The sequence below is a fragment of the Equus quagga genome, chromosome 12 (genome assembly GCF_021613505.1).
Source record: "Equus quagga isolate Etosha38 chromosome 12, UCLA_HA_Equagga_1.0, whole genome shotgun sequence".
In the NCBI taxonomy this organism is placed as follows: domain Eukaryota; kingdom Metazoa; phylum Chordata; class Mammalia; order Perissodactyla; family Equidae; genus Equus; species Equus quagga.
The window spans coordinates 110,719,299-110,747,095 of NC_060278.1; the positions used below are offsets into that span (position 1 = coordinate 110,719,299).

Sequence of the window (27,797 nt, forward strand, 5' to 3'; positions counted from 1 at the left end):
ATACTTCTCTACTCACAGCCCCAGTGTCCTCAAAACAGTGCCCATCTCACGGAGCCCTCGTCCCGACAAGGTGACCCACGTGCAATGCTAGCTTAGTGCTGTGTCTGGTACAGAGTAAGCTTTCACTACCTGTGACAACTGCAGTCACAATCAACTGGCTGTGTGAGCTACCAAAGCCAGAAACGGAAGGGCTAACCCAGACAAGAGGTCCACACCCTTCTGTGAGCTCAATAAAGACTTAAAGCCCCTTCCCAAGGGGCACAGTGCCTCCAAACACAGCGCAGCTCCACCTCAGGGTTCAAAGAGACCGAGCCCGGCAAAAGCCCAGGCCACACACCCCAGCCAGACCAGCTCCCGGTCCCACCCCTACTTCAATCACAAAACACTAAGGAAACAAGGTGTCTACACTTCTTACGAACACTGAACTGCATATATATTATTAAAATAGGAACAAAACTTGCATCACGGCATTACCCAGACACACTCTCCCAGTTATCCAGCCATAACTTAAACATGCACCTGGAAATATCTAACTACAGGCTGACATTTCTAGTATTAACTCATCAAGATGAGAAGTGAAAGAAAGAGCTGTGTTTAAACAAACACCTTCTTCCACAGGAGCAGAGACGAGACTGGGAGCAGGTACCTTAGACACGGAAGACTTGAGTTTGCCGACATAATCCCAGACTGTCCTGGGTGCAATCCTTCCACCGATGTGAATCGTGTCCGGCAGGTCCTAAACAAAACGCACCTTGCATAAATGACTGGTAAAACCGTAGCATTCACAAAAACTGACATAGTAATTTCAAAGCACCAACTACTCGAGATTCAGGAAAACCATAACTACTCCAAAGAAAACGGTAGTAACAGCGTTGTGTGCTGCTGGGTCCCCTCACAACCAGGGTTATGAGTAGCAAACCCAAGGAGGGCAGGACAAAAACCTTCTCCAAACAGAATTACGTTTGAAAACACGTTTACGTTCCCTTTCATGAACACATACGCACAGTAATAACTCAAATGCTGGTCAGAAATGCCCAACTCACTACTCTTTGCTAGCGCTGCTTTCATTAACTTTGAAAGCTACAGGAACTATCGTGTGTGTCACTCCACACCCATGGCTGGGTGCATGCACACTCTGGGTGAATGCCCCAGCTGAACAGGGGGAGGGGGGGATGAATCAGCTTTTTTATAAAAGCTGGAATGCCCGATTTCTCATTCAAATTTCCGCCACTGTCCAAACTGCTTCACCCGCTGACTCATCGCAGCAATCTCTATTTTGCCGTCAGAGATGCTTACACATCCAGACGCTCAACGGGAAGACTGTCAGACATCTGACTCCAGCATGTGATGAGCACTCCTGTGAAAGACATGCGCATGCACACACACAGACACACTACATTCTCTCGGTTCTAACCTCACTGAGATAATCAAAACATCCAGAGACAGGATATGCCTTAGTGACAAATTTCGCTACACTCTGCATGTTAATAAATCCTTTCCAAATGGTGCTGAGTCGAGACAAAAAGAGGGTTGTATCTCCTTCTGGAGGGGAACGTGACTCTGAGATGCTGTAAAACAAAACCATAGAAAATAAGTAAATCTCTCTGCACAAAGAATTTCCAAAGTTTGAAGATTCTATATATTTATAAAAGCAAAAGTGAATTCCTGCCAATTTTGGTAGCTTATTTTTCCAAGTTAACTTCTTTAATCATAATGATATAGACAGACATTCTGGTCAAAGAAAAATAAACTGAACAGGAACGAGGCAGATGAGTATAAATGTAAATTTCAGTTTCAAGATTTGTACTTGTAAAATGATAATTAGGCATCCTAAAACTGGGCCTTTAGAAAACGCCCTATAAAATATTATAGAGTAAAGTCGTATTTCTGGATAGATTTTGGAGCTGCACCATTCCATCACTCATGACTACTCCTTCTGTTAATCTAAAGGAAAGGAGAGGTGCTGGGCTCCTTCAGACCACATGTGGAAGCCGCACCTGATGCCTGGTGAGGGTGGGACCGACAGGAGGTATCTGGGCTCGGGGGACGAGGACGGCTTGGCTAGTATGGACTTGGGCACCGTCACAGAGGTTGCCGCAGGCTTCAGGACGTCTTGTCGAGGTTCCACCGGGTGGGTGCTGTCCAGGTGGGCTGCTGTGGGGACTGCGACTGTGCACGACCCGCTTGGTGCAGTCCTGGGGTCTCGACCGGACACAGTGACCGTGGTGAGCACCCCACCCCCACTGGAGGCTGGGCAGGAGGAGTGGCCTTCCAGGGTGGAGGGCTCAGGGTGGCCATCTCCTGGAGGCACAGGGCAATACTTTCTCTCCAGGTGTGCATGAGACGCACTCTCCAGGTCGGGTTCAGAGGCATTTTCAGGCAGAGTGTCTGGCATCACTTCATCAGCTGAGCTGAGAACCAGGTCGGAGGGAGAAGCGTCACACTTGGATTTTGACTCTTCCTTCTTAGCAGAAGCTGACAACTTTTGTTTTTTCGGAGCTGGTTCGTCTTCTGATGATGGAACCTGACCTGAAAAATTTAAGGAAGGCCTTCGTGAGAGAGTCGAGACATTCAAGGGCACAGCTTGCCCACAAGTAGATAATTTCTTGCAAGAATAAAGAAATCAACCCTGTAAAAGTACAGCTAACTTCAACAACTTCAGAAAACCACCCAAGCCTTCTAATTTCTTAAACTTGGGCCAAATACAATTGCCATTAGAAGTATGAATGACTTTAAACAAAAGCTAGTTAAGTCTCATCTCTGAAGTTTCCTCCCCAAACTATGCTCACCTGTACAAATTTTACAGTTCAGATCAAACAGATGTGCCCGGTGCTGGCTCGTTGTGTCCTTCAACATACTGCTGAAGACGTCGAGAAGGGGCGCTGTGCTTTTCTCAGGGGCGGCTCGCACTAACTCTTGCTGTTCCTAAAAGGAAAAGAAACAACAGAGTAGGTCATTTCTTTCCCAATCCACCTCCAAATTCACAGCACGTATGAAAAAACAGCTCATGTGATTAAGAAACACTGAGGGGAAAAAAGGACCACTGAGGGGCTGGCCCGGTGGTGCAGCGGTTAAGTTTGTATGTTCCACTTCACCGTCCCGGGGTTTGCCGGTTTGGATCCAGGATGCGGACCTATGCACTGCTTGTCAAGCCATGCTGTGGCAGGTGTCCCGCATATAAAGTAGAGGAAGATGGGCACAGATGTTAGCTCAGGGGCAGTCTTCCTCAGCAAAAAGAGAAGGATTCGCGGCAGATGCTGGGTCAGGGCTAATTGCCCTCAAAAAAAAAAAAAGGCCACTGCATATAAGTTCTTGAGAAATAATGCAACCACACATATTGTGATAAGCGCAGGCACCTAAAAATACTTGGAATGGGCTCAGTCTAGCTGCTTCTGCGACCATGGGGAGCCCGATGCTTACGTCTGAGTCCGACACTGGTGGCGAGTCTTCCATGTCGGGAACCACCTCCTGCTTTGCAGCAGTCTTCTTACTTTCATTGTGCAGTTTAGGGCGGGGTTCCATCACCTGAGAGGAAAAGACAAACACAAGCCTTAAGCCTTCTTCTCTGCGACTCACTCAGGCCAGCAGTCTGCTAACTCACTTCTGGAGAGCCAAGCAGCCACCTCCCTCTGCACTCACAGGTTTTGTCGGCCTCTCTTTCCACACGGAAAGCTCTTTAGATACAAGTTCTTCTGGCTTCATTCTCACAAGTTTTGCCAAAGAGATTTCTTCACGTAGAACACGATGGAAGAGTCCCTATAAACAAACATGTTTCATTCACTCATGTGCCTGTTTGTAAGACACTAGAGAGGACATGGAAAAAAGAGAGCATGAGAAGTCCCTGCCCAGAGGCCTGTGACGGCAGGACAAAGGCCTGAAGCTTCAGATCGGGTGGAGCAGGGCCTGACCTCATCCAGCTCCCCAGCAGCCCAGAGTACAGCCTGGGGGCCCCCACTGAAGAGCAAATGAGCCCAAAAAGCATGGGCACTAAGTTTGGAGAGCTGACCTCAAGGCCTACCCTGCACCGCCTGCGAGGAAGCCCTCCTCAGAGAAAACAGAATCAACCCAAAAAGGCAGTGTTAGGTACAAAGCTAGGAAGTGCCAGGGGGTCAACATGGCGAGGTGGACAGTCAGAGTACTTGACCCTGTTTCTTAACAGAGGTAAGAATTTAAGAGGCTGATGGAGAAGATGCCAGAAGATGGTGACCCCACTGTGCAGAAGCCACACTAGGAAAGCAACTAACCCCTTTTCCAGCCTTAACTCCCGCTGGATCCCACACACAGCTGCTGTGAGGACTAAGTGTCCCACACACCAGGTGTGAACAGCACCTGTCCAAGCGGTGAGCCCGGCAGGGATTGCTATTACTTATCATCAACCTAAGGAAACCCAAGGTAGCAGGCTTGCTCAGCTGATGCGGAATGCTGATAAGGCAGAAAAGGTTGTCTGAAGCCCAAATATGGAGATACCCATTTCCTAGGATTAAGAATTTGAACTTTATTCTGGAGCCCATGAAATGAGAGCAATGTAATTTTACAGCCATGCTTAGAAGAGACTAATCTGGTGAAATAAAAGTGGACTTCAGGGAGCCAGAGACCCCCAGGATGCCAGTTAAGAGAAGGGAAGGGAAGGATAAAGACTCTCCACACCAAGAACATGGGGCCCGCAGCAAGTGTCGCAGAGGACAAAAATACCCGTTAGCTTTCACTAGGATATAAATGTTCAAAATGCTGTATTTGGTCCATTATTGTGAAGCTCAGCTAAAAGAAACTAGCTGCAAGTTCACCTCCGTGACAGGAATGTCGTACCTCTGAGCAATCGACACACACCTGGTTTTTGGGATCCTTGAGGTTGAACATGATGCTGCGATATTTACTCTTGTAGCGATTGTCTGTAACTCGGAACAAGTTGAACATCTCCTTCTCGATGTGGAGGGCGATCTTGCCGACCTCGTTTTCTGTCATGATTAAGTCGTCACTGTCACTGACTCTATACGGAATCCAAACAGAACTTGGTAAACCACTGCACCTGCACACATCACACCGCTTACATGGTGGGGCAGTCCAGGATGACCACACTTTAAGTGGAAAACTTTAATAAGCAAATCAAGTAAACAGCTCACCTTTTCCACAAAATCTCCTTCAGGGAGCGTCTTATATTTTGCCGAATTTGCGAATTTGGCTGTGATGGGGCAGGGCTTGAGGTCCCCAGGCGTCCTGGGGCTGTAGAGGCCAAGGGAGCAGAGCTTGCCACCGGCTTCCTGATGGCTCCCACCAAAGCAGCAGAGCCCGGCAACTTTTTAGAAGCTGCTGTGGTAGTGACAGGCGCCAGCCCTGCCTGCTTGGCAGCGGAAACACCGCTGGCGGCCGGGAGCCACGGCCTCTTGGGTATGGTACCCTTGAAGCCTGAGGGCAACTTTTTGATAGCTGATTTGGCTGCCGCCATGTTTGCAAAATGAGGTGGCTTCTTTGGTACTAGATTCCTGGACGAAGGCTGTCGGCTGCCCACCGAAGACCCTGGAGGAGCCGTTTTCTTGGGTGCTGCAGCCGCCATGGCTGTGTGCTCCTCCAAGCGTCTGTCCTCCTTCATGGCTGCAAAAGACACGCAGCAGGCTTAGTGAGGCGGGAGGACACACAGGTGTGCTTTGCCGCTGCCTTGAAAAGCACGCACCCCTTAAACTAGCAAAAGCTTACAGCATTACTGGATGAGATTTGGAGAAAAGGATTTTTAAAGTAATTATTAAATTCAGAAATGGAATGTGAATAAAGGCTGATAGCAATATTTATGATAGTGACGGTACTTTATTTCAGAAAGAAATGCTTTATTATTTTATTAGATTAAGCCTTTTACTTCAACCAACAAACTTTAGGTATCAAAGGCTTGATTTAAATCATTAGCTAAGCTTGAAAACTGAAGGCAAATTTCAAATCATCAGAAAAAAGGTGTTTGGAAGAGCCCTTTCATTAAGAATTCAAGTGCAATGTGTTTGTAAACATGAGTTAAAAAAAATCTTTTCAAGATGGATCAAACAAATTCTCTTTAAATGCATATCCTTTCCCTCCCCCCAGGGCCTTGGAAGGACTACCAAGTCCATTCTTGGGGGGAGGGAGGGCACTCAAAGGTGCTCACCATTCTCTTGGACAAAAGTCAACTGATCATGACGACATTAATAAAAGACAGAAAGCTGAGAGAAATTTGCAACATGGGGAAGTTCAATCACTTTTATACTAAGAGATGACAAGAATACAATATGCTGTTATATAAATGTTCCCACTTACAACCCTCTAGATAGAATAAATTATGGGTAAGATGATACGTTAGTGCTTGTAATCCAAACAAGGGTTGTAATCAAAAGCTAAAACAAGAACAATATCAAAACCTCTCAACTCATACAAAAATCGTTATACGATGCTAGTACTTTCTTTACAGAGAGACAGCAGGCTAGAGGGCTGATTATGTTCAACCCTGTCACAGACCATCGGAACAAAGGGCTTCGGCACAAGGAGGACAATCCTAAACCAGCACCGCGGCCCCTTGCTCTCCGTGACACGTGGCCAACCAGAGCCACGCTGGGGAGCTGTGCTCAAGTGCAAGTGGCACCTTTACAGATGGTCCTCACTCTGGCATGCCACACAGAATGGCAGGAACCCAGAGAAGTAAAATGGCTGGGAAAGGGTAGCCCAGTGAGTGAGCGAGGACACTATGTGGAGTGCCACCTAGGGCAGGCAGTCAAGTCATACAAGGGACAGACAGAGAAATCGCCTCCCTAGGTGCAGGCTTTTCTCAAACTACCCACGCAGCAGGGAGCATCAAAACTCCCAAACACTGAAGTTGGGGACTTAACAGATACTCCAACAGTCTTTCAATTTTACCCAGGGATTAAAACCAACCAATTGATCAATCATCAGTCAGCTACCAGTGCTCCTTTTAACTGTCCCCAATGACCAGGGAGAAGGTCTGAAAAATCTGGGAAAAGAGGTGAGACTCCATCTACAAATAACGCCTGCCCCAACAAACAGCCCTCCGGAGGCATTCACAGCACCAGGGGCCTCAGCTCAGCCAATACCACCAGCCTTGGCCATCTTGGCAGAGGGTCGGAGCAGTCACCCTCAAGGAACTCCCTCTTTCAGCAGCCAGCGAGGCCAGTTCAGCAACGGGCGCTAAACGGCTGGGGACCTCAAGTTTTTTCCACTTTATAGTATAATTGAAATTACCTAATTTTATGAAGTTTCATTACATGGATCCAAAACTTATGACAGTGTTAGAAGTGCTTTGTTATTATCAAGCATCAACTCTGACATTAAACCTCATATTTTCATCTCACAAAGCCTCCTAACCTCATGTCCCTGCCCACCCCTGCCCAAGGTGGCCTGTCCCTCGGACACCAGTGCTCCCCCACATTTCCACGCTTCCCAAAGACCACTGTGCTCTCCCAGTGAGCAGCCGGCTTGTACTCTACGCCTGCCCTGCTTGTCATTACTCATGTCCACTGTCTCCAACAGTCACACTTCTGAAGGCTTCATTCCTTTAGGAGTTGGGTTTCTAAATAAAGCACACTATAAAGTAATGACAACGTCTAACAAGATAAAAAATAGGGACACAATAGGAACAAAGATAAAAACTACACTTCTACCTGTATTATTTCATCAGATCAAGTTTACAACCTTAAGGAGTTAGACATTTGGAAATTTATTTTTGCCAACTCAGATTTGGGTAACAAGGTCCGCAGCATCGAAGCTGTGGGACTGCTCAAGTTCAGGTTAAATAAAATGGATGGAAGCCCTTTTCTTAGGGGAGGGGGCGGGAGTGAGGGAGAGGAAGAAACAAAGATGTAGCACAGCAAGAATCCAGCGCTAGCCGACACCAGGAGTCCGCAGGGAAGCCAGCCATCAGCAGTCAGGAAGGAATGAACTGGTCAGAATTAAAATCGAGACCTAAAGCCAGTTCAGCCGCGGCCTTTCACAAATACAAGCTTTGCTGAGTACCCTAGTAGCACACTTTTAAGTAACTCTAAGAAGCTGACTTAAAGTGCTTCCAGAGACCTCCTAAGATGCCGGACTGTAACATACAGGATACTTGCGTGACAGAGCCTGAGACAAATCTCACCTTTTGACATTTACGCTGTTAGGTGACAAATTCGTATTAACTTCAAAAACGTTTGCTCACTCCAGGTCCCCAATCAGAACCTAAGATGAGTACTTCTACTGTTCTAAGGGGTGTTTTCTCACTCATTCAGGGAAAACCCAGTCAAGAGATTATTTTTAGGACATTCCTAATACACATGATTAAAATGACCTATTATCCAAGAGTGGTAAGAGTAAATGAATGTAATCTATTAACAAACAGGGCATGGCTTTCCTTAACCATTATGCTGTTTTATAAAATCAATTACTTCTGCTTTTTTAAAGTCAACTTCTGCTATCCCTTACCTATGCCTCATATAGAAACAGGTATATATTTATAAATGGGTAAATCAGACTATATAAATAGGTATAATTAAGCAAATTATTGGTGAAATGTTCTCAAACAGCAACTTGGCTATGGCCCTCTTCTACTTTGAAGGTAAATATTTACAACATGTAAAAAGTTCTATCCAGCAACTGTTACAGATGCTGATCCAGTTGGTTCCACTGTAAGCTGGACTTGGGTTGGCTGGAATGACAGTGATGGCCATACAGTGCTGGAACGCTCTGACAGTAAAAGAAACTATCATTTTTGAGCAGACCATAATCAAATTTGCAAATCCTTCATTTAAATTCATTTCTAACTGTATCATATTGTGTATAAATTTACAGAAGGGCAAGGACTAACTTTGTAACCAACCAGAAAAAAACGTCCTCAAAAGCAGAAGCACGCTTGCACTCCAGGGTGGCTTCAGGAGACAGCTGATTCCCTCCACTGCTACAGATCCTCTGCTGGTCAGCAACAGCACTGTGCTGGCAGCACCAAGCAGAGTTAACTGCAGTGTGGACACAGGCACAATGCCCAAACCCCACCCATATCTGCCTATGTCCTGGATGGAGCCGGCCCACCGGGAACGTGTGCCAAGTCTGTGCCATTCTGGCAGCAAAGCTTTCTTGAGCTTCCACATCCTGGGGGCCTGCTTGTCGGGGAGGAGGAGCGCTGCCTCATTTCCAGGCCAGGTGATGACTTAGGGAGAAACTATCTCCAGGAGGAGCTGCTCCAGTGGGCCAGCCCAGTGTCCTAGATAGTTGTTTCTGAGAGTCTGGCCATTTGTCTGTAATGGAAATGAGTTGTTTGGGGTAAAGGCTGGCAGAGAACTAAGCAGGCCAGCGTGCACAGGGATCAGTGCCATTCTAATTGGCTAATTTCCCAAGCGTAAGACTGGGTGCCTCGTCACACTGCAATGTGGGCTGTGGTGTTACAGCATCGCTGGCCACTGGGTGGCACTGGAGGGCCTCCATGGAGAACTGGGAGGAAACAAGTCTCCACCAGAGGAATTGTGGTGCTGTGTTCATCTGGATAGAAGCTGCACAGCTGCCCAAATGAAGTTACAGCAGGACAGGGTGTAGACACGGGGCGCTTTATCAAGCCTGAACCATCCCAGGCTGTCCCAGATACCCACATCTAGTGACGGCCCCCTCACAGGTACAGTGACTGGTGAGAAACCAGAGGAATTGCAAATTGCTTTATACCTTTTGTCTTGCCCAAACTATGTGCCAGTTTACCCTAAACATCCCCAGACAAAAGACTTCCAGTCATACTGATGGCTGGGGTGGGCCCACTGCTTAAGAATGACTGGCTGTAAAAGCCAAGGAAATCAAAAAGTGAGCTTCTGGCATGACAATGAGTGGGTCAGAAACAGTGGCCTCTTCCGCAGGTGCACCACATGGCGCAGGGAAGTATCCTGCAGGTCCCAGGCCAGAGTGACCGCAGGCCTTTGCACAGGTGTCCCCTCCCTGGAACTACCCACTGACTCAGGACCCAGCATCCTGCTTCACACCATCGGTGACCTCCAAGCACCACCCACTCCCACTGGCTCCCAAATATGCTCCGCAGGAAGGCGAAGGCAGCTATCGCTGTAGGGACCGTCTGTAACAGGAACTGAAAATGAGGGCAGGGAAGACACTGTAGAGGAGCTGTGGAAGTGACAGAAGCTCTATTTTCAACTCCGCATGACATGTGTACAATGAGGCTTCCCACCTCAACTTTCTTAACTGTGTGAAAAATCAAGTTAACAGTAGCAGAGAAAACCATTTTGCTTTTGTGCCTTTTCTTAAATATTCTGAGTTGTTCCTCTAGAAGTACAATAAAGAACTGATTTGCTTTTACATCAGAAAACATGGATAATTCCCAAATAACCTCAAGTAAGCATAAGCTATTTCCCTGATGCTCTAGGACATTAGGATGTCCTTAGATGCGTCCATAACCAAACTGTCACAGTTTGGCTACGTCAAGCTTTTCCAGGAAGACTTTGTTCTCACTCATGTCCAGTTTGAGTGACCTAACGGAGAGGTGCATGTAGCTCGCTGTGAGAAATTGGCAGAAACAAGGATACATCTGGAGGCCGTTGCCCTTCCTCCTTTTAACAGTATCACACGCAGTATTTTGAAAGTTAACCCAAGGCCTGATTCACATTGGATTGGTAATATGTAATAGCACTGCTCAAACTGTCCTTCAACATGAACCATGAGAGGGAACTGTGAGCAAGGCCTTGTGGGGAGACGGGCACTTTACCCTCCCTGAGCCCGGCTGGAACCCTGGCGAGCGGTCAGCTGTGCAGTGCGCGAGCCTGGCTGCCAGACCGGATCCACCTGGGAGGGCAGCTGCTGCTTTCCCAAGACCTCGAAACCAGTTTGCAGGCCCACCCATCCCTTTAATAAGGTTACATCATTTGTTGGTGCCCCGACTGCTTACTCCAGCCAACACGCTAGGGGCACGTTAAGAGTCCCTCTACCCTCCCCCGTGAGCCCCTAGTCCCAAAGGGTCGCTGTCAGCAGGAGCCCCGGGCTGGGCACTGTGCCCACACGGCCGGGCTGTGCAGCACGGTTACCTTTGTGTCCTTCTCGCTGAACTCCTCCAGGCTCCCAGGAACGAAAGCTGCCCAAACTTTCATTTAAATAAATGAAAGTGGCAAAACTTCTCAACAGTCTTCTAAGTTTACTTCTTTAATTTTCAGAAGAATGTAACTGTGTGCATGGTGATGTGTAACACACAAAAAATCAAGAATATTAAGTATTTTACAACTTTATACAAATATACCTGAAACTTGTGCACTGGTATTGGAGAATTACAGCAGCCTCTTCAGAGGGGACCTTGGGATCTTTGACACCAATAATGCCACCAGAGACTTCCCTATAGTACTAGTCATTAAACATTATCGAGTAGTTCCACAGCTCCAAAAGGTCATGTGAAGGTCACCGAAGAGCAGATGAAGTAAGGGGGACATCCTACTAGAAATTTCCAGCCCACCCTTCCTCCCGGGGGGCTGAAGCACAAGAACTAAGGGGCAGCCCAGAGAACTGCTGAGGGGTTTCGTCTCCAATGTTAAAGTTTATGTACACGTGGAAACCTTTCCCTGACCTAGTTTTCTGAACTGCTGGCTTTTTTTCAAGCTTGTAAAAAGTAAAACACTTAAGAATACCCAAAGACTGCCACTGCCAACCCAGGAAACTCCAGCTGTACGGACAACATTAAAAGTAGTTATCAAGCCAAATCCCTTTTCAGGACAAGTTTTGGTTGTTCCACTAACTGGGGGAAGAAAACTGGTTTGGATGTACAGTCTGGTTTGTCCCCAACCACATTTTATTGCCATGACAATTCTGGAAGAGACAGATAAAAATGGCTCATGAAACTGATAAAAACATGACTCGCCCTCCAAGGCTTTAAATTTCTCCCAAATATTCTTGGGTTCTAGCATCCCCCACATATTTAATTTTATTATGGGAAGCTTGTTTCCTCTTATCATTTGTGAAATGTGCTTTGGGAGCCCACACCATCAGTTATCCTTGTGAGAATCTGTCTTCTCTTTGATCCATTTCACCACAGCACGTGGACTATCTGCGAGGCATGCACATGAACTACAGGGCAAATTTTGTATCTGAGTAAGATGCTTAAAAAATCACCTGGACTTGGGATTATGGGTTCTGTCAGAGTTTTCCATTTGAATTTTCATGGCTAGATGAAAACTAGAGAAATCTCATTTTCTAGTCAAAATTCGTTCAAATCCCCAGTGTTTCAAATCACCTAACAAGCCATTTAGGGAGTCCACAATACTAGGAAACTGGGCCTATCAATACGGATACCAGAATTCGACTTCTAAATTCTGTCTAATAAACCAGGATGTTTTAGAACAAAGTTTTTACCCTTCTTCATGCCTTGACAATAATGAGAGGTGAACCAACAGTGGAAATGAAGAGAAAAATAAGAATCAGGCTACAAAAACAGAGAAATATCATGATTTTGGGAGAGAAATAAAATGGCAATTGTTTCCATAAGTTAAAAAAATTGTACAGATATCCTCAAAAACAATTTTAAAAACAAATCAGAGGAACAACTGTATGTTATTTGCATCAGCCTGAGAACAAGAAAGATCTACTCATACTTTCATGGGGAGAAGCAGGGAGGAGCTTCCATACCCAGCAAAGTCTTGCCCAACATTTAACAGGAGCTCCCCACCACTGACATTCACTGAAAAGTTGTCCCTCTACCCATTACCCCAGGTCAGCACCAGTGGCCTGGGAAGGAGAGGGAAGAGCGCCTCCAGGAGCAGCGTGTCGGCTCTTTAAACAAGGGGCACAAGGAGCTGAAGGGATAGGCCCAGACTGGATACACACCCAGGTTAACGTGGAAAACGCCCTCTCCTAAGAACTGTGCCAGCATCAGCTGCATCCTGAATCTCATCGCCCTCCACGCGGAAAAGCATGCTGGCAGCCAGCCAGGGAAGCAGGTGGGGGTCCTCGTGGGGACGCAGAGCTCTGGTGAGTGGATGTGGTGCTCTGTTCCCACACCTGAGGCGATGGTGTGGGAGAGGCGGGGAGACGCTGCCACCCCCAAGGCAAAAGCGGATATTCTACCAATGGCCTTTTACCCTTCTCCCAATCATCTTCTGGAAAGATGACATTCTGGATAACAAAAAATGATCAGAAGCAACTCACTCAAAAATACGTCCCTTAAACACGCTACAAATCTGGGGCACCCATCAGTTTTGATTTTGAGATGCAAACGTGCTGGGAAGAGTCCTCAGTCATGAGTCCGCTCCGACCTTCTGCCCACGGAAGCACGTCAAGCTTCAGCAAGGAGCTGAGGCGCAGAAAGAGGGAAGCGGTGGAGAGGAGAAGCCCCAACCTGTGAGCAGACACGGGCCTTCTCAGGATCTCTCCCCGCAGTTCCCTCTCCTCCCTCAAAACTGGGGTGAGGAGGACTAAGAATCAAAGATGAGCGCCATTCTTCCCATCTTCCCACCAACCTTCCACCCCTTATGCGCCCACAGCTCCACACTCAGGGTCTCAGGGCAGCTTTCCAGTTCCGGTTAATAGAGATGGAAATTACTGGACTGAAATCCATCACCCAGGGGTTTTGTGGTTATACCCCGGCCTTCCTTCTTTTTCTGTTATGTGCCTGTAAGAGCACTTTAGCTCTAAGTATTCCAATGCGACTCCTCCCCACCTGTTCACACGTGGGTGAGGCTTATTTTAGAGATGTTCATGACCTCTATAAAAGTGCTACTTTGTAGAGGTGCTGTAATTTCCTGAAAATTTGAGACACGTTGTTAGCATGAAATTCTTAGCTCAAACCATCTAAGGTGTATCGAGACTCATTTTAATACACCATTTAATTCTGTATTTAACAACTCATTCCTAAAATTAAAAAATAAAAAAATCCAGTATTGCTTTGCAATTTACTTGCAACTCCATTTCTTAGGTCTTGGGCTGTTTACGTTCCCAAAATGAGTATTCAGTTACCCGTTTTTCCAACCACACTCGATCCAGAACCCACCTACACAAGCCCCCTCCCTCGGGTGACCGGTCAGAAGGCGACTGAAGGGAGAACACAGCACAGCTCTGTAATCCGGGGAGTGAGGACCGGTCAACCTTTCGGTGCTTTTGAAAAAGGCACAAAACAGTATAAAAGACAGTATAAATAAAAGCTGAATAAAAAATAATAATAGAAGAAGAAGTGCCCTGTGGATCAATTGAAATTTCCAAAATTTAATTCTGGGGAGTTAGAGTGAGAAATTAGAATAAACAGAAGAGACTCAAGCTGCATGATCTAACCTGGGATTTCAAAGATCTGTTTGAAACGTCTTGATTTCATTCACTAGCACTGTGGGGCACGGTGTGAGCCAAGAGCCCCAAGAGGGATGCCAGTTACCCTTGGCCATGTCCCTCCAGTGAGGGCACTGCTCAAAGTGTATACACATCACACTCACTTACCTTGGAACAGAGGTGGCAGCAGGAAATGGCCTTCAAAACACCAATGTGTTTGTGTAGGTGTGTAGTATGTGAATTGGACATGAAAAAAAATTCCTGTCTGGTCAAAAATAATTTAACTCCTGAAAATCCTACTTAAGGAGAGTATTAGATGCAACACAAGTTTGCAGAAACAGACTTCCACAACATACAGAAGAAGTGATGACTGCGTGTGCTGGAAGTGATAATGTGGAAAAGCCCTGAAGCGAGTGGGGCGGCAGAAAACTGCGAGTGAGGCTGGGACATGGCATCCTGAGTGCTGGGCAGAGTGTCTACTCAGTCAGATCTTGTTGGAGAGAACACAAACACTTACCAGAGCCTGACAATGAGAACAGAGGTTAAAGACATCAATCGTCAGGTGACACATTCAGCAATGAGGTTTGTACAGCTTTTTGGAAAACACTGACAGGAAGTCTCAACAGACTAAGGATGGGTACAGGGGCTCGAGAGGCATCTTGGACTCAGGCATTTGCTTCGATCTTTGGAGGTGCAGCACTGCACATGGCTAAACTCCTAGGTCTGGACGGCCCAAGTGGACGGCCATCCAGAAAGACTGGGGAGGGTCCAGAGGCTACCCCCTAGGTGATACATACATTTATACAACAGTGATGGCCAGGGGGCAGCAGTCTGTTCTGGCTTCACTGCATTGTAATTGTGGTCGCTTGCCCAGGACGGCGTGCTGCTTTCACAAGTTGTTTCCTTAATAAGGACCTCACTCCTAGAAGGGGCCACCATCGCCTTCTTCACGGTGTTTTCTTTCTTGTCTGGAGCTGGTCTCTTGTGCACAGAAGAGATTTTAATGCCTGCCTGGATAATCAGTAAAACCCCAATCATTAAGGAGGTCAGAAATTAACCTTCGCTCATTTCACTTTGCAATGGAGGTCACGATACGCTCTATTCTTGAGGTCATTTCAAGCCCCCTCACCACCCTGAGCTTGTGCATTGCATCAGGTCAGCAGCAGGCTTTGGCTACACCTGCACATCCAGCAGACCCTCAGCATTCCAACGTAATATCCAGGACTTCAACACTTGAGCACTGTGAAGGTCCCTGACACAGAGGAACCTGTAACCCTGTTGAGGTACAAGGCTGCTGGGGTAAGAGAATGAACCACTTGAGTGAGGCAGTGAAACACAGCAAAAACAAAGTGGAAAGGGCCTCAGTGCGAGAATGCGCCCTACGAACACTGCTTGGCGCGAGGAGCGACACTTGGAGAAGAGACGGAGTACAAACGCCGTTTCCATGTTCTCCATCAGGTGCTCCCAGTGCTGTCATGCTCTTACGGTAAAGAGCAGCAACTGCTTCTCTGGCAGTTCTATGATTCAAAATTACCAGCCTTAAAAATTAAGCCATCGAAGGCTAAATAAGCCCTTAAAAATATTAAGAAAACTCTCTGAATAGCACTAGTTACGCTTTGTTTCTCATGAATTTAACAGGGACCAGAACGCAGCTGCATCAACCTGAGCTAAAACTCAATGAAGGGTCTTCAAGTGTATCAGTGCCTGTGATTTCTAAAACAACCTGGATTCTTCCCAAATCACACGTAGTATAAAAATGAGACAATTCTGAGAGCTAGGTCTTGAAGTGCAGCACACAGCCTTGCCTAGGAGCGCTCTCCCTTCCCGGCCCCCACCTGCCCGAGTCTACTTCCACACCAAACTCTCCTCACAGGACTGCAGGCGCATGGACTGCAGGCTAGCAGCCCTGCAGCAGCGAGCCGCCTGGGTCTGCTTCACTGCATTCAGTCACTCATCCCTCAGCTAAAGGGCAGAGAAAAGAAAACGTCAGAATATATGCTCATCTGTAATTCTGACGAGAATGCTGGTGGGAAAGGTGGAGGACACTGTGCGTTACTTCTGTGCCTGCTGTCCCCACGCTCCACAAACCAATCAGCCGAGACGGTAACATTTACACACTTTTTGCTTCAACTGTTCAAACAGTTGGTCTTGTGCAACTTACCTGAACACTACATTTTGGAAGAATGAGCTTTTCTGGCTTCGTCTTGGTCTTTTCTTTAGGTTTTGGTTTTTGTTCTTTACCTGAATTTAGAAATTTCATGGTAGCTGCAGCATGTTTTAGAATGCAGTCATTGCTGCAGTAAACCGAGTCAGGCTGCGCCACGCTAGAACACCCAGGGCCAATACACTTTGAGGCACCAGGAGCCTCTACAACCTGCAGAATAAAACATGTGACTTCAAACAACGGACTTACCAATTCTAGCAGTTAAAACACTTTGTAAAAATCACTACTTATAATACTGAGATCACTGTTTTTAATCAAGAGACACTAACAATATTCTTAGTATAAATAAAAATGTGTCTTTGTTTATTCAAAGTACAGGAATCTATTTCCCCTGTGTAAGGCGCACACATTCTTAACTGCCCTTCACGCCATCTGTGGTGGCAGAACTCTAAGAGGACCCGAGGACACTGCCCCTGGCGCACACGATGGGATTTCACATCCACAATTAGGTTGTTATACGGCAAATGGGCAGGGATTTTGGAGATGTAATTAAGGTCCCAAACAAGATGATTGCTAGTTAATCAAAAGGGTCTGAGTTAATCAGGTGTAAACCCTTAAGAGGGCCCAGGCATTTCAGAGGAGAGGAGACTCCATTGCTAGTTTTGAAGAAACAAGTGGCCCTGCTATGAGAGGGCACTGCAGCCAGGCTCTGAGGTACAGCTGCCAGGTAAAATCCAGGACACTCAATTAAATGTGACTCTCAGATAAACAACAAGTAACTTTTTAGTATAAGTATGCCACAAAAATTGCATGGGACATATTTATATACCAAGCCATGTGAGAGTTTGCTTTTGGAAGTGGATCTTTCCCAGCTGAGCCTCTGATGAGCTCTTCAGCCCCCACTGACACCTGGGGTGCAGTCTGTAAGAGCCCGGGCAGAGGGCTCAGCTAAGCCAGGCCCAGGTTTCTGACCCATGGAAGCTGAGCTGGTAAATGTGTGATGTTTTAAGCTTCTAAGCTCATGGTAATTTGCTCTACAACAACAGGAATCATTTATATACCACAAGTCTAGGCTGCTCTTGTTTACAAATACTAAAGTATGTTTTGGTGGTCAAGACAAAATATACAAGAACATATCCTTCAAATGTACCTGAGCAAAATCTTATTTCTCAAATTAAATATTTAAGATAATTGTTTTTCCTCCATAGAATCCAAGTTTTACTCAGAATAAAATTTAAGCTTATGTAATCTCAAAAACATTGACAATAAAGATATGAAATTAAGACTTTTCACATTAATTTACATTTCCATTAACTTTTCTTAATGACTAAATGGGCCATTAACAGTTACTATCACATTTCCGCTTAGTAACTCCTAATACCTCCATGATAGACGTACTTAAACGGCCCAGCCCTCACGGCCCTTTCCCCTTGCAGCAGACGGTGCAGGGTGCTACGGCACAGCTGCTTTCCGACGCAGCCACCTCAGTCTTCTGCAGGCCCAATAGCTGCTAAAGGGCAGGCAGCCGGGCTGGCCAGGAAGCTGCCCTCTCCACCAACCCAGCTGACGGCAATAGGGGCAGGACCCCACTTCAAGGCTGGCTAGGGCCTCGGGAAGGCCCAGAGTGAAAACATGGTCTGGGTAGGACCATCATGAGTGCCTGAGACGGTTCTCCTCAACAACAGAAGCTGAGGACACGTGGAAAACATGACCAAGAACTGCGGCCCTGAAGGGGCCTAAAAACCAGTTGGGAAGGAGAAATGAGTAAGAGCTGGGAAAAGAGAAAAAAGAGCTGGGACAAGCACTAGTGAGTGTCTGGGACTATTCCAGAGGGTAGTGTAGCAGATGTGAGAGGAGCCTCAGACGCCGGGGCAGAGTTCCCTGGCCAAGGCTGTTCCACCACCACTCAGTGTCTCAGGGAGGCAGGCACAGGACCACTAGTTCTCAGAACATGGTGTCAGGTGATATATGTGCACATTTACTTCAGTAATTCAAAAATAACTTTGTTCATAACTGTACATCAAGATCAAGATTCCATTAATAAGAAAACTTAAGGAGGTGTCGGCCCTGTGGCCGAGTGGTTAAGTTCGTGCGCTCTGCTTCGGCGGCCCAGGGTTTCATCAGTTCGGATCCTGAGTGTGGACATGGCACCGCTCATCAAGCCATGCTGAGGCGGCATCCCACACGCCACAACTAAAAATATACAACTATGTACCGGGGGGCTTTGGGGACAAAAACAAAAAATAAAATATTAAAAAAAACCAAACAAACTTAAGGAAAGACTAATTTTCAAAAAGTGAGTCCATTTAAGGAAAAAGTTAAGTCAGCATTAATAGTACAGGAGGTAGATATGTTCCCCGATGGTGGCACACAGGAGGGCCCGTGAAGCAGAGCACAGGACTGTTTTTCCACCAGGGCTCAGCCCCACAGCAGACACCACGCCAGCTGCAGGGAACACCTAACTTGTTCTACAAGAGAAAACATCTTCTAGTCTTCACGTTTCTGTTGATAAGGAGTCTGAGCTCTCTAAGGTCACCCTCCACCACCGACCTTGGCAGACAAGTACTTACAGGCTGGAATATCTTGAGTTTTTTCTTGCCGCTTGGGTTTGCAGCTTTCTCAATTCTACCCTTTATTCCTTGGTCTTCGCTACATTTCTGCTCTACTGTTCCTATACTGGTAAAGTCTGTGCCATCAGCATCTGCAGGTCTAACTCTCGTGTCCTGCTGACCTGCGGTTTCTGTGCTGGTCTCATCCTGCACTTGCAGAATGGTGCAGTTTGGGCAGATGTAATCTTCCCCGTTCCTTTCCAAGAGCCTCCCTCGAGCCTCAGAAATGCCCACACAGTCACCATGAAACCATTCTTCACATCGGTCACAGCAAATCATAAACCTGAAATTACAAAATCATGGTATACTATGAATGCAAAGCAGAGATAACACTCAATTTTAGACATACTAGCAAGTCAAACTGGTTTCAATGCTGTATTAAAGTAGAGAGAACAGAATAAAGAACACTCATAGGTCTTCTCTTGATTTTATTAACCTCAACCAGATTTGCTTCATATTTTTTGGCGAGTGGAGACTTAGTGAACTGTAGGCTTCATGGCATCGCTCCCTGGACACTTCAGCACTCACCTCCACAAAACGGGAACAAGGCCTTTATCCCACCTGACGGAGCCAACAGTGATTCCTCACACTACCTGATACCTTATCACAGCCAGAGGCTCTTGAGATGCCCTCAATGTCCAAACTATGGTCCAATCACAGCTGCAAGTGGGCATTACGCTAGGACAGTCTAGAGCAGCGCGTCTCTGAGACGGCAGCAATGTCCTAGTCTGAGCTGCCTTGCATGCTCACCTTGATGCCCATGCTCAGCCTTGCATGCTCACCACTGGCTGCGTGTGGCTAGTGCGATAAGGCAGTGAACGGCCCTGTGGACAGAGGCCACCAAGGGAGAGTGTGTGGCTCCAGGCAGTCCTTACCCACTCCTTTTGTTTCTCTTTTGACAATGACTTACTCATTTTTTTCAACAAAAGTTACTCATTCAGCACAGCTTTAGAACTCTTTAAATCAAATGAATGGAAAACTCTGCTGTTTCCATTACTTGTATCTCTCTCAAAGTGGGGTGGCCAACACCCCCTCTCCCCAACCTACCTGTTGTTGTGGGGCTGACGGCACATGCAGTACAGGGCGTTGGGGTCGTAAACCTCACACTCGGGCTTGTGTCTGACCGAGGCTCCAGGTTCTTCATCTTTCATTCCCTGAGCTGCTTTCCCTTCCAACTGACTCTCTCTATCGTCCTTCGCCCCCTGGGACACGGGCCCCTGGGCAGCCTCGGGCTCCTGTGTGCCAGAAAGTGAGCTTCCCGCGGCATCGCCTGCCTCCACGTCCACAATTTCCGCAGGATCCTCCTCCTGACGCTTCTTCCTCAGGCGATTCTGGATACCCTTCAGGGGCCTGCTGGCAGGCTCTTGTTCTCGCTTTCTTCGTAGGCGATTCTGAAGTTCTTTCAAAGTCAATCCATCACTGTCGCTATCAGAGGTGTCGTCCTCATCATCACCTCCTTTGGCCTTTGCAGAGGAGGCTGGTCGTTCCTTAACACCCCTGGAGCCAGACTTGGACCCACTTTTCATTTCAGAGGTGCTTTCTACGCTCCCTTCAGAGGCTGTTTCCACATCTGTAACTGGACAAGATGTTGGCTCACTGGAGTCCTCAAGGGAGACAGGAACATTCTTCCTTCCTCTGCGTCGGACTGTTGTGAGAAATTCTTCCACTCTCTCAGTCCGCTTTGGCTGTCTCCCACTGCGTCGCAGGGAAAGGCTTTGTTGTTGCTGCCGGGGCTGCTGCTCCAGAGAGTCCAGCTCTGCGTCCCCAGCGCCCTCCCGCTTAGCAATGGTGGTCCTTCGAAAACCCCATGTTTTCCTGAACTCTTTACTGGTGGGTTTGATGGCCTTGGGTGCGTCCTCATTGCTCGGGTCACCTTTCTCATCCATACCTAATGGTGAAACGCAACCAAACCACAACCAGTGTTAATGAGGTCACATTTCTTAGCCAATGACCACTAAACCCCTGAGCTCAAAGAGCAGACAACCTTTAATCGCACATGAGAGGGAGCACCACCCACAGGAACGGACGCTCATGAACACGGATGAAATGGAACAATTTTCTACCTACAAAAAGTGAAGATGTCTGGTAAAGCAAGTTATTTTGACCAGTGTTTCCTAAAATGTGATATATAAGGTGATTCAAAGTGATTCTTGAAGATTTTAATAGTTATATGTCTAATGTTTAATAGAACAAGACAGTAAGCATATCAAATCTATAATTATGTCATTTAACTGCTTGGAACAGGGTACCTGTCTCATAAAACAGGTAGTGGGGAAAACATTAATGAGTAACAATATAAGTGGTGCAAGGACTGACTGGAACAGTGTTAGCGTAGTGGATGAGAGGTGGCTGTGGGCTCTCTGGCCCTCTCAAGTGGAGACACGGGGCCCATCTGCCTCCCTGTGAGTCGGGATCACTGTGCACACAGAGCACAGTGGACAGAATGCTGTGCCAGTTCCCGGCTTAGCATGTAAGAGGACTGGCTGCTTCTCTCCTGGGTTGTGAAGCCCTGAGCTGCCACGTAAGAAGCCCAACACCCTGCTGGAGAGATCACGTGGGAGTGGGTGTTATGTTGGACCCTGCATCCAGCCCTGCTTGTGGGCTGAGTGCCAGGTGATCCCTGTGGACACCTTGTGGAGATAAGATCACCCAGCTGAGTCCTGCTCAGCTTCCTGAGCCTCGACCAAGGATACAAAATGGGCGTTACTGGAGTCCGCTGGGTTCTGGGGTAGTTGTTATGCAGCAACAGATAACTGGGACACTCAGGAAACACCGACCTAGGCAACAGCTTTGATGTGTACTACTTCTTTCCAATAGATCATTAAAAGGTCATGTTTGTGAAAACTTTACTCTTATTTAAAACCTCAAAAAATTACTATATACCTTGAGAAATTTTTTTCCAAGCTGTCCAGGCTTCAATCACATTTAACTGCTAATAACGACTCAGATTTTATGCCGTGTTCCATCCTAGGGGAAGGACTGGTATAGAATGAAAACATTCAAAATATAAAATACACAAAATCGGAATCACATACAACCTAATTCTTTTTTCTGCTTCCTACTAAGTGTTGTCACTTCCCATTTCCCTGGTCCAGCACTGCAGATCCTGAATCCTTCACTCTCTAACTTGGCCCACATGCTCACAGGCCACTCAGAAGCCTAGCGGGAGTGGCTGTGACATCAGGTGTGCCACCAAGGACCAGACCACTTTTCTGGTCACCTGAGATTTTCTGCAGGAAGAACTCTTCTCTACAAAATACAGTTCTAACCAAAGAGAGAATATACAATGTCAATGTATATGCACTAATACATAACCAGTGTAAAAATAAAGGGACACTCCAAAGCAAATTCTTAACACATGATTAAACGTTCATCTAAAAACCTTAGGGCTAAAGTTTGGATTATTTCAAACAAATATGAATGTTATATTGTATCAGTTTCTTTACATATAATGCTACTTTAGCAATAACACATGATTTCAAATCTAAGTTAAAATTCTGTTGATGTTTAACACCACTGATACTTTACCTGCCCCAACACTGAAAGCCTGGCCACTTGTTCTGGATGTCCTAAATACCACAAAAACCTGGCCAATACAATCACTTGGTCCAAGTAAACAGCCAGGCCTCAAAACACTGCTGCGGTCCGTCACTGCTCACAAATAACAATGTAGATTATCTTGAGAACGTTCCCAGGGAGTGGGCTCCTAAAATAAAATAAGAAAACAGTTTATAGATCTTAAGTACAACCAAAACTACATTTAAAAAAAAAGGGCACCAAACTTCCCAAGTAATCTATTATTTGAGGGTACATTACGTGACCTACAAAGACATTCAGGGAGTCAAAAAAAAAAAAAGCACAAAACACGGTCCCCTTCCTTAAGGACTTCTAAAGAAGGGAAGATACTATGACCACTGAACAAATGGGAGAACAGGCCTGGGAGGGAGCGGCAAGCCTTGGCTGGCACCCTGGGGCGGCAGGGGGAGCTGGTGCTCAGACTGCAGAGGCCTCAGTAGGGAGGAGGGTCTCAAAGTCAGCAAACGGGTATCAGCTGCTTTCCAATTAGGATCCTTTACTTTTGAGATGGACCCAGCTCAATAAAACCCAACGCTTGAAAGAAACACCAACAAAACGTGAAAAGGCTGAACAACAAAATTATTACGAATGTAATTACTTAAAAATCCTTAATATTGTAGCTATGCCATCACTTTAGATTAAAACCTAAGAAAGATTTTAGAAGACTAATGTTTATGATTACTGAATATCAACATGGTACAGTTCATCCACGTGTATTTAAAAAACACGTCCCCTCCTATATCCTCTTTCAAACAGCCACGCCTAGTTTACAGGCTCACTTTAGCCTGTGTTCCCAGATAAGTCCTCAATTTTAATCTCTTAACACATTTCCATTCTAGCCCCAAATCCCACTCCCCTGAGCTGAGCATGAATCTGGCACCTCACCTCTTCCTCGCCTCACTCCAACTGCCTTCCCTGTAACCAAGGTCTCCTTAGTGACCTCAGAACAAAGACAAACATTCTGAGGCACCTCCTTTTAAAGAGACAGTGGCCACTTCACCCTGATTAGCCAAATCTGTAATCACGGCCATCACATCTCTTGAATGTGGTAAACCTATCTGAAAATGAGGCTTCACAGTCCAGAAACTTTACTTCTCAGAAGAAATGGTAAATAAACCATACTTCTATATTCCACAACACTGAGCATTTATAAATTAAGCAAAGAAATTAAGATGCTTTCAGGAATGAAAAATTTTTTTTTTTAAAGATTTTATTTTTTTCCTTTTTCTCACCAAAGCCCCCCGGTATACAGTTGTATATTCTTTGTTGTGGGTCCTTCTAGTTGTGGCATGTGGGACACTGCCTCAGCATGGTTTGATGAGCAGTGCCATGTCTGCGCCCAGGATTCGAACCAATGAAACACTGGGCCGCCTGCAGCGGAGTGCGCGAACTTAACCACTTGGCCAGGGCCAGCCCCGAAAAAATTTTTTTGAATTTATGTTAATCCGAAAATAAACATACTTCTGGATTTTATTTTAGCTCTGAATAATTAATCAGAAAAGGAAAATCTAGTTATTTCTGCTAAGTGGAATGGGATAAAGTACATATTCAGAATAGATCATTTTAGATAATTTGGTTCATTTACCTTGACTTTCTATTTGCAAAACTGATTTTTCATAATTATCTTCAACACAGAAATTCTAATATAAAATTTCAGCTGAAACAAAAACATGTATATCAAAAGAAAAAACAAAACCAACTATTTATAATCACCGCAAAAGTAAAGGAAAAATTGTGTTACGTTTCTAACACAACCCAGGTTTGGCGTGTAAATTCTACACTACAGCACCTCACATGAGGAACATGGTCATAAAACCATGATCACGTCATATTAGTAACAATTTTTCCCAGAAAAGAAGGTGTGCATCTCTGAAGCTGGGAGAGTCAACACCATAGGTGAACAGCAAGCGGACTGAAATAATTTAATTATCTTTCTACATCTGTAAGTGGACATATTTTCTCAGCTAAAACCTGCTCCATTTCCTATGCTATGAAATCTTAGGTTTAAAAATATAAATACAAGCCAACATTTCACAACTGCTCTGTTAACAACAGTCTGTGAGGTGACCCAGGGCACAACCAAATGGCTGAAAAGTGATCAAGAAGAGGACACACGGCCCCTCCCGAGTTCTTGAAGGCAGCTCTCAGAGCCCGTTTACACTAAAAAGTCGAGGACCTCAAACAGTTTTTGTTTATGTAGAATATATAAAAATTTCCAAAATTCAAACTGAGAAAAATTTTCAGGTAATTGGGGATGTTCTTTGATACCACATCAAACCTCGGCAAGTAGTAGTTTCATAAAACTTAGTTGCAGCATGGAATCTGAACCGTATCAAGGAACTTTCCACACTTTCTTACATGATAATCCACGGGCCTGCTTGCACTGTGAATGCATCTCTCACCCCAGCACGTGCTGGTCACCTGGAAAACCCGGGTTCACGGACGTCTGCAGAGCCACGTGTCCACACACTTCATTAACGTACAGACGACACGCCTGTAACGTCAGCACCCGTCTCCCCAAACATCTTTAATTACTGGGAAGGCATTAAGCTCACAATGGCAGATATAAGCTTTCCAAAATTCTACTCTTTGATTGAAAGCTCAAATTTTATCATTAGCAACAAACACTGTCAGTTGCTTTCCTCCAGACTCAGCTCATTCATCTTCGAGAAAACGCCTCCCAAAAACCAAGTCTGAAAACTGTAGCCCTCAGTTCTTGCACGTACAAATGGTGCTCCATGAAAAGGGGGCTGGACTCCACTCCTGAGGGCTCCTCCTGGAGACAGCCATCCAGCTCTGGGGTGCAGCAGGAGTGTTTTATGTGTGCCTGCCATTTCACCACAGGAAAGGCTAAAAAGAGGTCTGCTGGAGGGATGAGATTTAACGAAACCAATTATCTTTACTGCCTCAGCAAGGACATTCTTAAGGGAAGCCGGCACATTCTAACACTGACTGCACGGGGCGCACGCACACTTCATGCCACTGTCCTAATCTGCTTCCTTCTGCACCACCAGGGCCAACTATTACTGTGGAAAGAGTTCTGCCCTCTTTGTCCCCAAGAGGGGTTTGGGGACCCCGAGGGGTCCATGGAACACACTACGAGAACTTCTGTAACATGCCATTTCTATTAGTTTAAGAACACATTGGATATGTGCAAAGCAATAATACCTACCTATTTTTCCTATCAGAAGAGACTAAAATTTCCTTCCGGACAAAACTGTTCTACAAAAATTCTAAAGCAACTAAATTTTCCCTTCAGATTCTCCAACTCTTCAAAATGTTAAACTGTCAAAAGAGAATTTGTTAAACACAAAACCACAAATACCCTCCCAAAATGTTATACATTACTTAAAAAAAAAAACCCAAACTACTATAAATGTTAGTGACGCAGGACTCCACAACCACTGCCAATCTGAAGGCTCAACCTCCCGAGTGTGCTCAAGGCAGTGACTGCAGAGAGCCGTCGACAGCTGTTCGTTCTACAAACTTAGGAGACTAACTTCTCTAAGACACTTCAAAGTACGACGACAACCACAGTGAAGCTCCTGCTTCCGCAGCACGCCGCCGTGGAAGACAGCTGGGGCTTCTCAGGACACCGCACCAGCGCACGTGCCCCACCTGGCGGCCAAACAGTGTTTCTCCAAACTTCACGTCCCCCTGAAGCAGGATCCAAAACTACCAACTTTCGCTCTGAAACAATTCTCACCAGCAGTCAGAAATTATATCCAACGCTACAAAACAACCTCATTATTCTGGACTCTGCTAACTCAGAATTTTTAATTCTGACAGGCTAGGCTAAGTTTACATTTTATATGTTCTGTATTAAGGGTCTTCCCTCTCACCACTAATCTTTGCCGTGGCTGTGGAGGGACTGAGACGATGCCAGCTAAAAGTTCTTTCCATGACTAAGAAAGATAGATTTCTCAATTAAAGACTCTTTCACAATTTAGTTTTTATTAATGAAACGGTCACTAATGATAATATGCCCAGAAATTCCAGACAACTCAATACATCCCGAAAACACGAATGTTCTCCTACGATCAGCAATGGCTGCTTTCAGTCTACGTTGACTTGATGGCCCACGGGCCCGCTCTCCTCTCCTCAGTGAGCCCACAGGTCTGCAGCAGCAAACACCACACTTACCCGTTAAACAGGGAGAGAAGAGCGGTTTGGGCCCACAAAGTAAACTAAGAAATCCAATTTTTGTTTATTTCAATATCTACACAGAACCTGACTCAACCATAAAATTACATTGAAGTCCTTCAGATGGTGAATTCAAAGTTTTGCTGCTTACCATATAACACTGTCATTATTAAAATTATTCTGATGACGTGAAGGCGTCCACAACAGCATAAGTTTCTCAAGAGGTAAATAGAGAAATCTAGAAACAACCCTCCTGTTTAAAATTTCTTAGGTATTTTTGCTTTGCAAATATGCAGAGACAAAATGTAAAACTTGCTGAGGACTGATGCCTTGGGCCAGGCTCCGGTGTGAAGCCAGGCCTCCAGCTCCCTTGTCCCAGGTGTGCAATCGGTACTCTGGTTTCTCTCAGTCCAACACAGGCTTGTGACCTTGGTGGGCAACTCTCAATCAGCGCCAGGCGCCAGAGCAGCCATGAATACATCAAGGTTAAGGAGAAGGAAACGAGGCTTTCGACTGTGCTCTATTTAATCGTGTGGACACAGTCCCCTAAACAGCTTCTGCGGATGGGTTTTTGCTGTGGTCTGCACGTTTGTGTCTCCCCAAAATTCATGTTGAAACTTAGTGCCCAAAGTGATGGTACTAGGAGATGGGCCTTTGGGAGGTGCTTAGGTCATGAGGTCCGAGCCCTCATGAATGGGATCAGTGCCCTTAAAAAGAGACCCCAGAGAAATTCTTTGTTCCCCCACAACCCAGAAGACGTCTCACCAGGATCCGACCATGCTGGCACCCTGGTCTGTGGTCTTTTGTTACAGCAGCCCAAGGGACTGAGCCAGCTCCCCTCTCATCTCTCAGTAAACAAAAAAATATGGTTTCAAACACTGTGCAAGGGACTGTCTGAATCTTACATCCTGAGGGATTGGTACTCTTAGGACAAGGCCACCACCTGGTTCCTCTGAACTGTACAGGTTCCCCTCATTAAAAAATCTGCCATATGGGACAAGTCTGGCTACAGCTAAATGCCCAAGGACAACACTGGGATGGGTTCCCAGACAGGAGCCTCCCCTCTCCTTCCCCAACCA

The 27,797-nt window shown here is 46.0% G+C and overlaps 1 protein-coding gene across 5 annotated transcripts in view; it reads right to left on the reverse strand.

Moving 5' to 3' along the window:
• DIDO1 (death inducer-obliterator 1) overlaps window positions 1-27,797 on the reverse strand; it is a 57,627-nt gene that overhangs the window by 13,428 nt on the left and 16,402 nt on the right. For 3 of the 5 annotated variants that reach the window (XM_046678270.1, XM_046678272.1, XM_046678269.1), the window contains exons 2-15: window positions 22,528-22,705; window positions 21,883-21,978; window positions 20,047-20,887; window positions 18,961-19,282; window positions 16,388-16,600; window positions 15,024-15,237; window positions 5,121-5,589; window positions 4,828-4,987; window positions 3,640-3,756; window positions 3,421-3,525; window positions 2,790-2,925; window positions 1,998-2,529; window positions 1,415-1,568; window positions 647-736 (exon numbers count right to left, since the gene is read on the reverse strand). In XM_046678270.1, coding sequence (XP_046534226.1) covers window positions 647-736; window positions 1,415-1,568; window positions 1,998-2,529; window positions 2,790-2,925; window positions 3,421-3,525; window positions 3,640-3,756; window positions 4,828-4,987; window positions 5,121-5,589; window positions 15,024-15,237; window positions 16,388-16,600; window positions 18,961-19,282; window positions 20,047-20,885 — 3,351 coding nt within the window. In that variant the 5' untranslated portion in view covers window positions 20,886-20,887; window positions 21,883-21,978; window positions 22,528-22,705. The remainder of the gene's footprint in view (window positions 1-646; window positions 737-1,414; window positions 1,569-1,997; window positions 2,530-2,789; window positions 2,926-3,420; window positions 3,526-3,639; window positions 3,757-4,827; window positions 4,988-5,120; window positions 5,590-15,023; window positions 15,238-16,387; window positions 16,601-18,960; window positions 19,283-20,046; window positions 20,888-21,882; window positions 21,979-22,527; window positions 22,706-27,797) is intronic. The other 2 variants (XM_046678273.1, XM_046678274.1) reach the window with 2 other exon arrangements.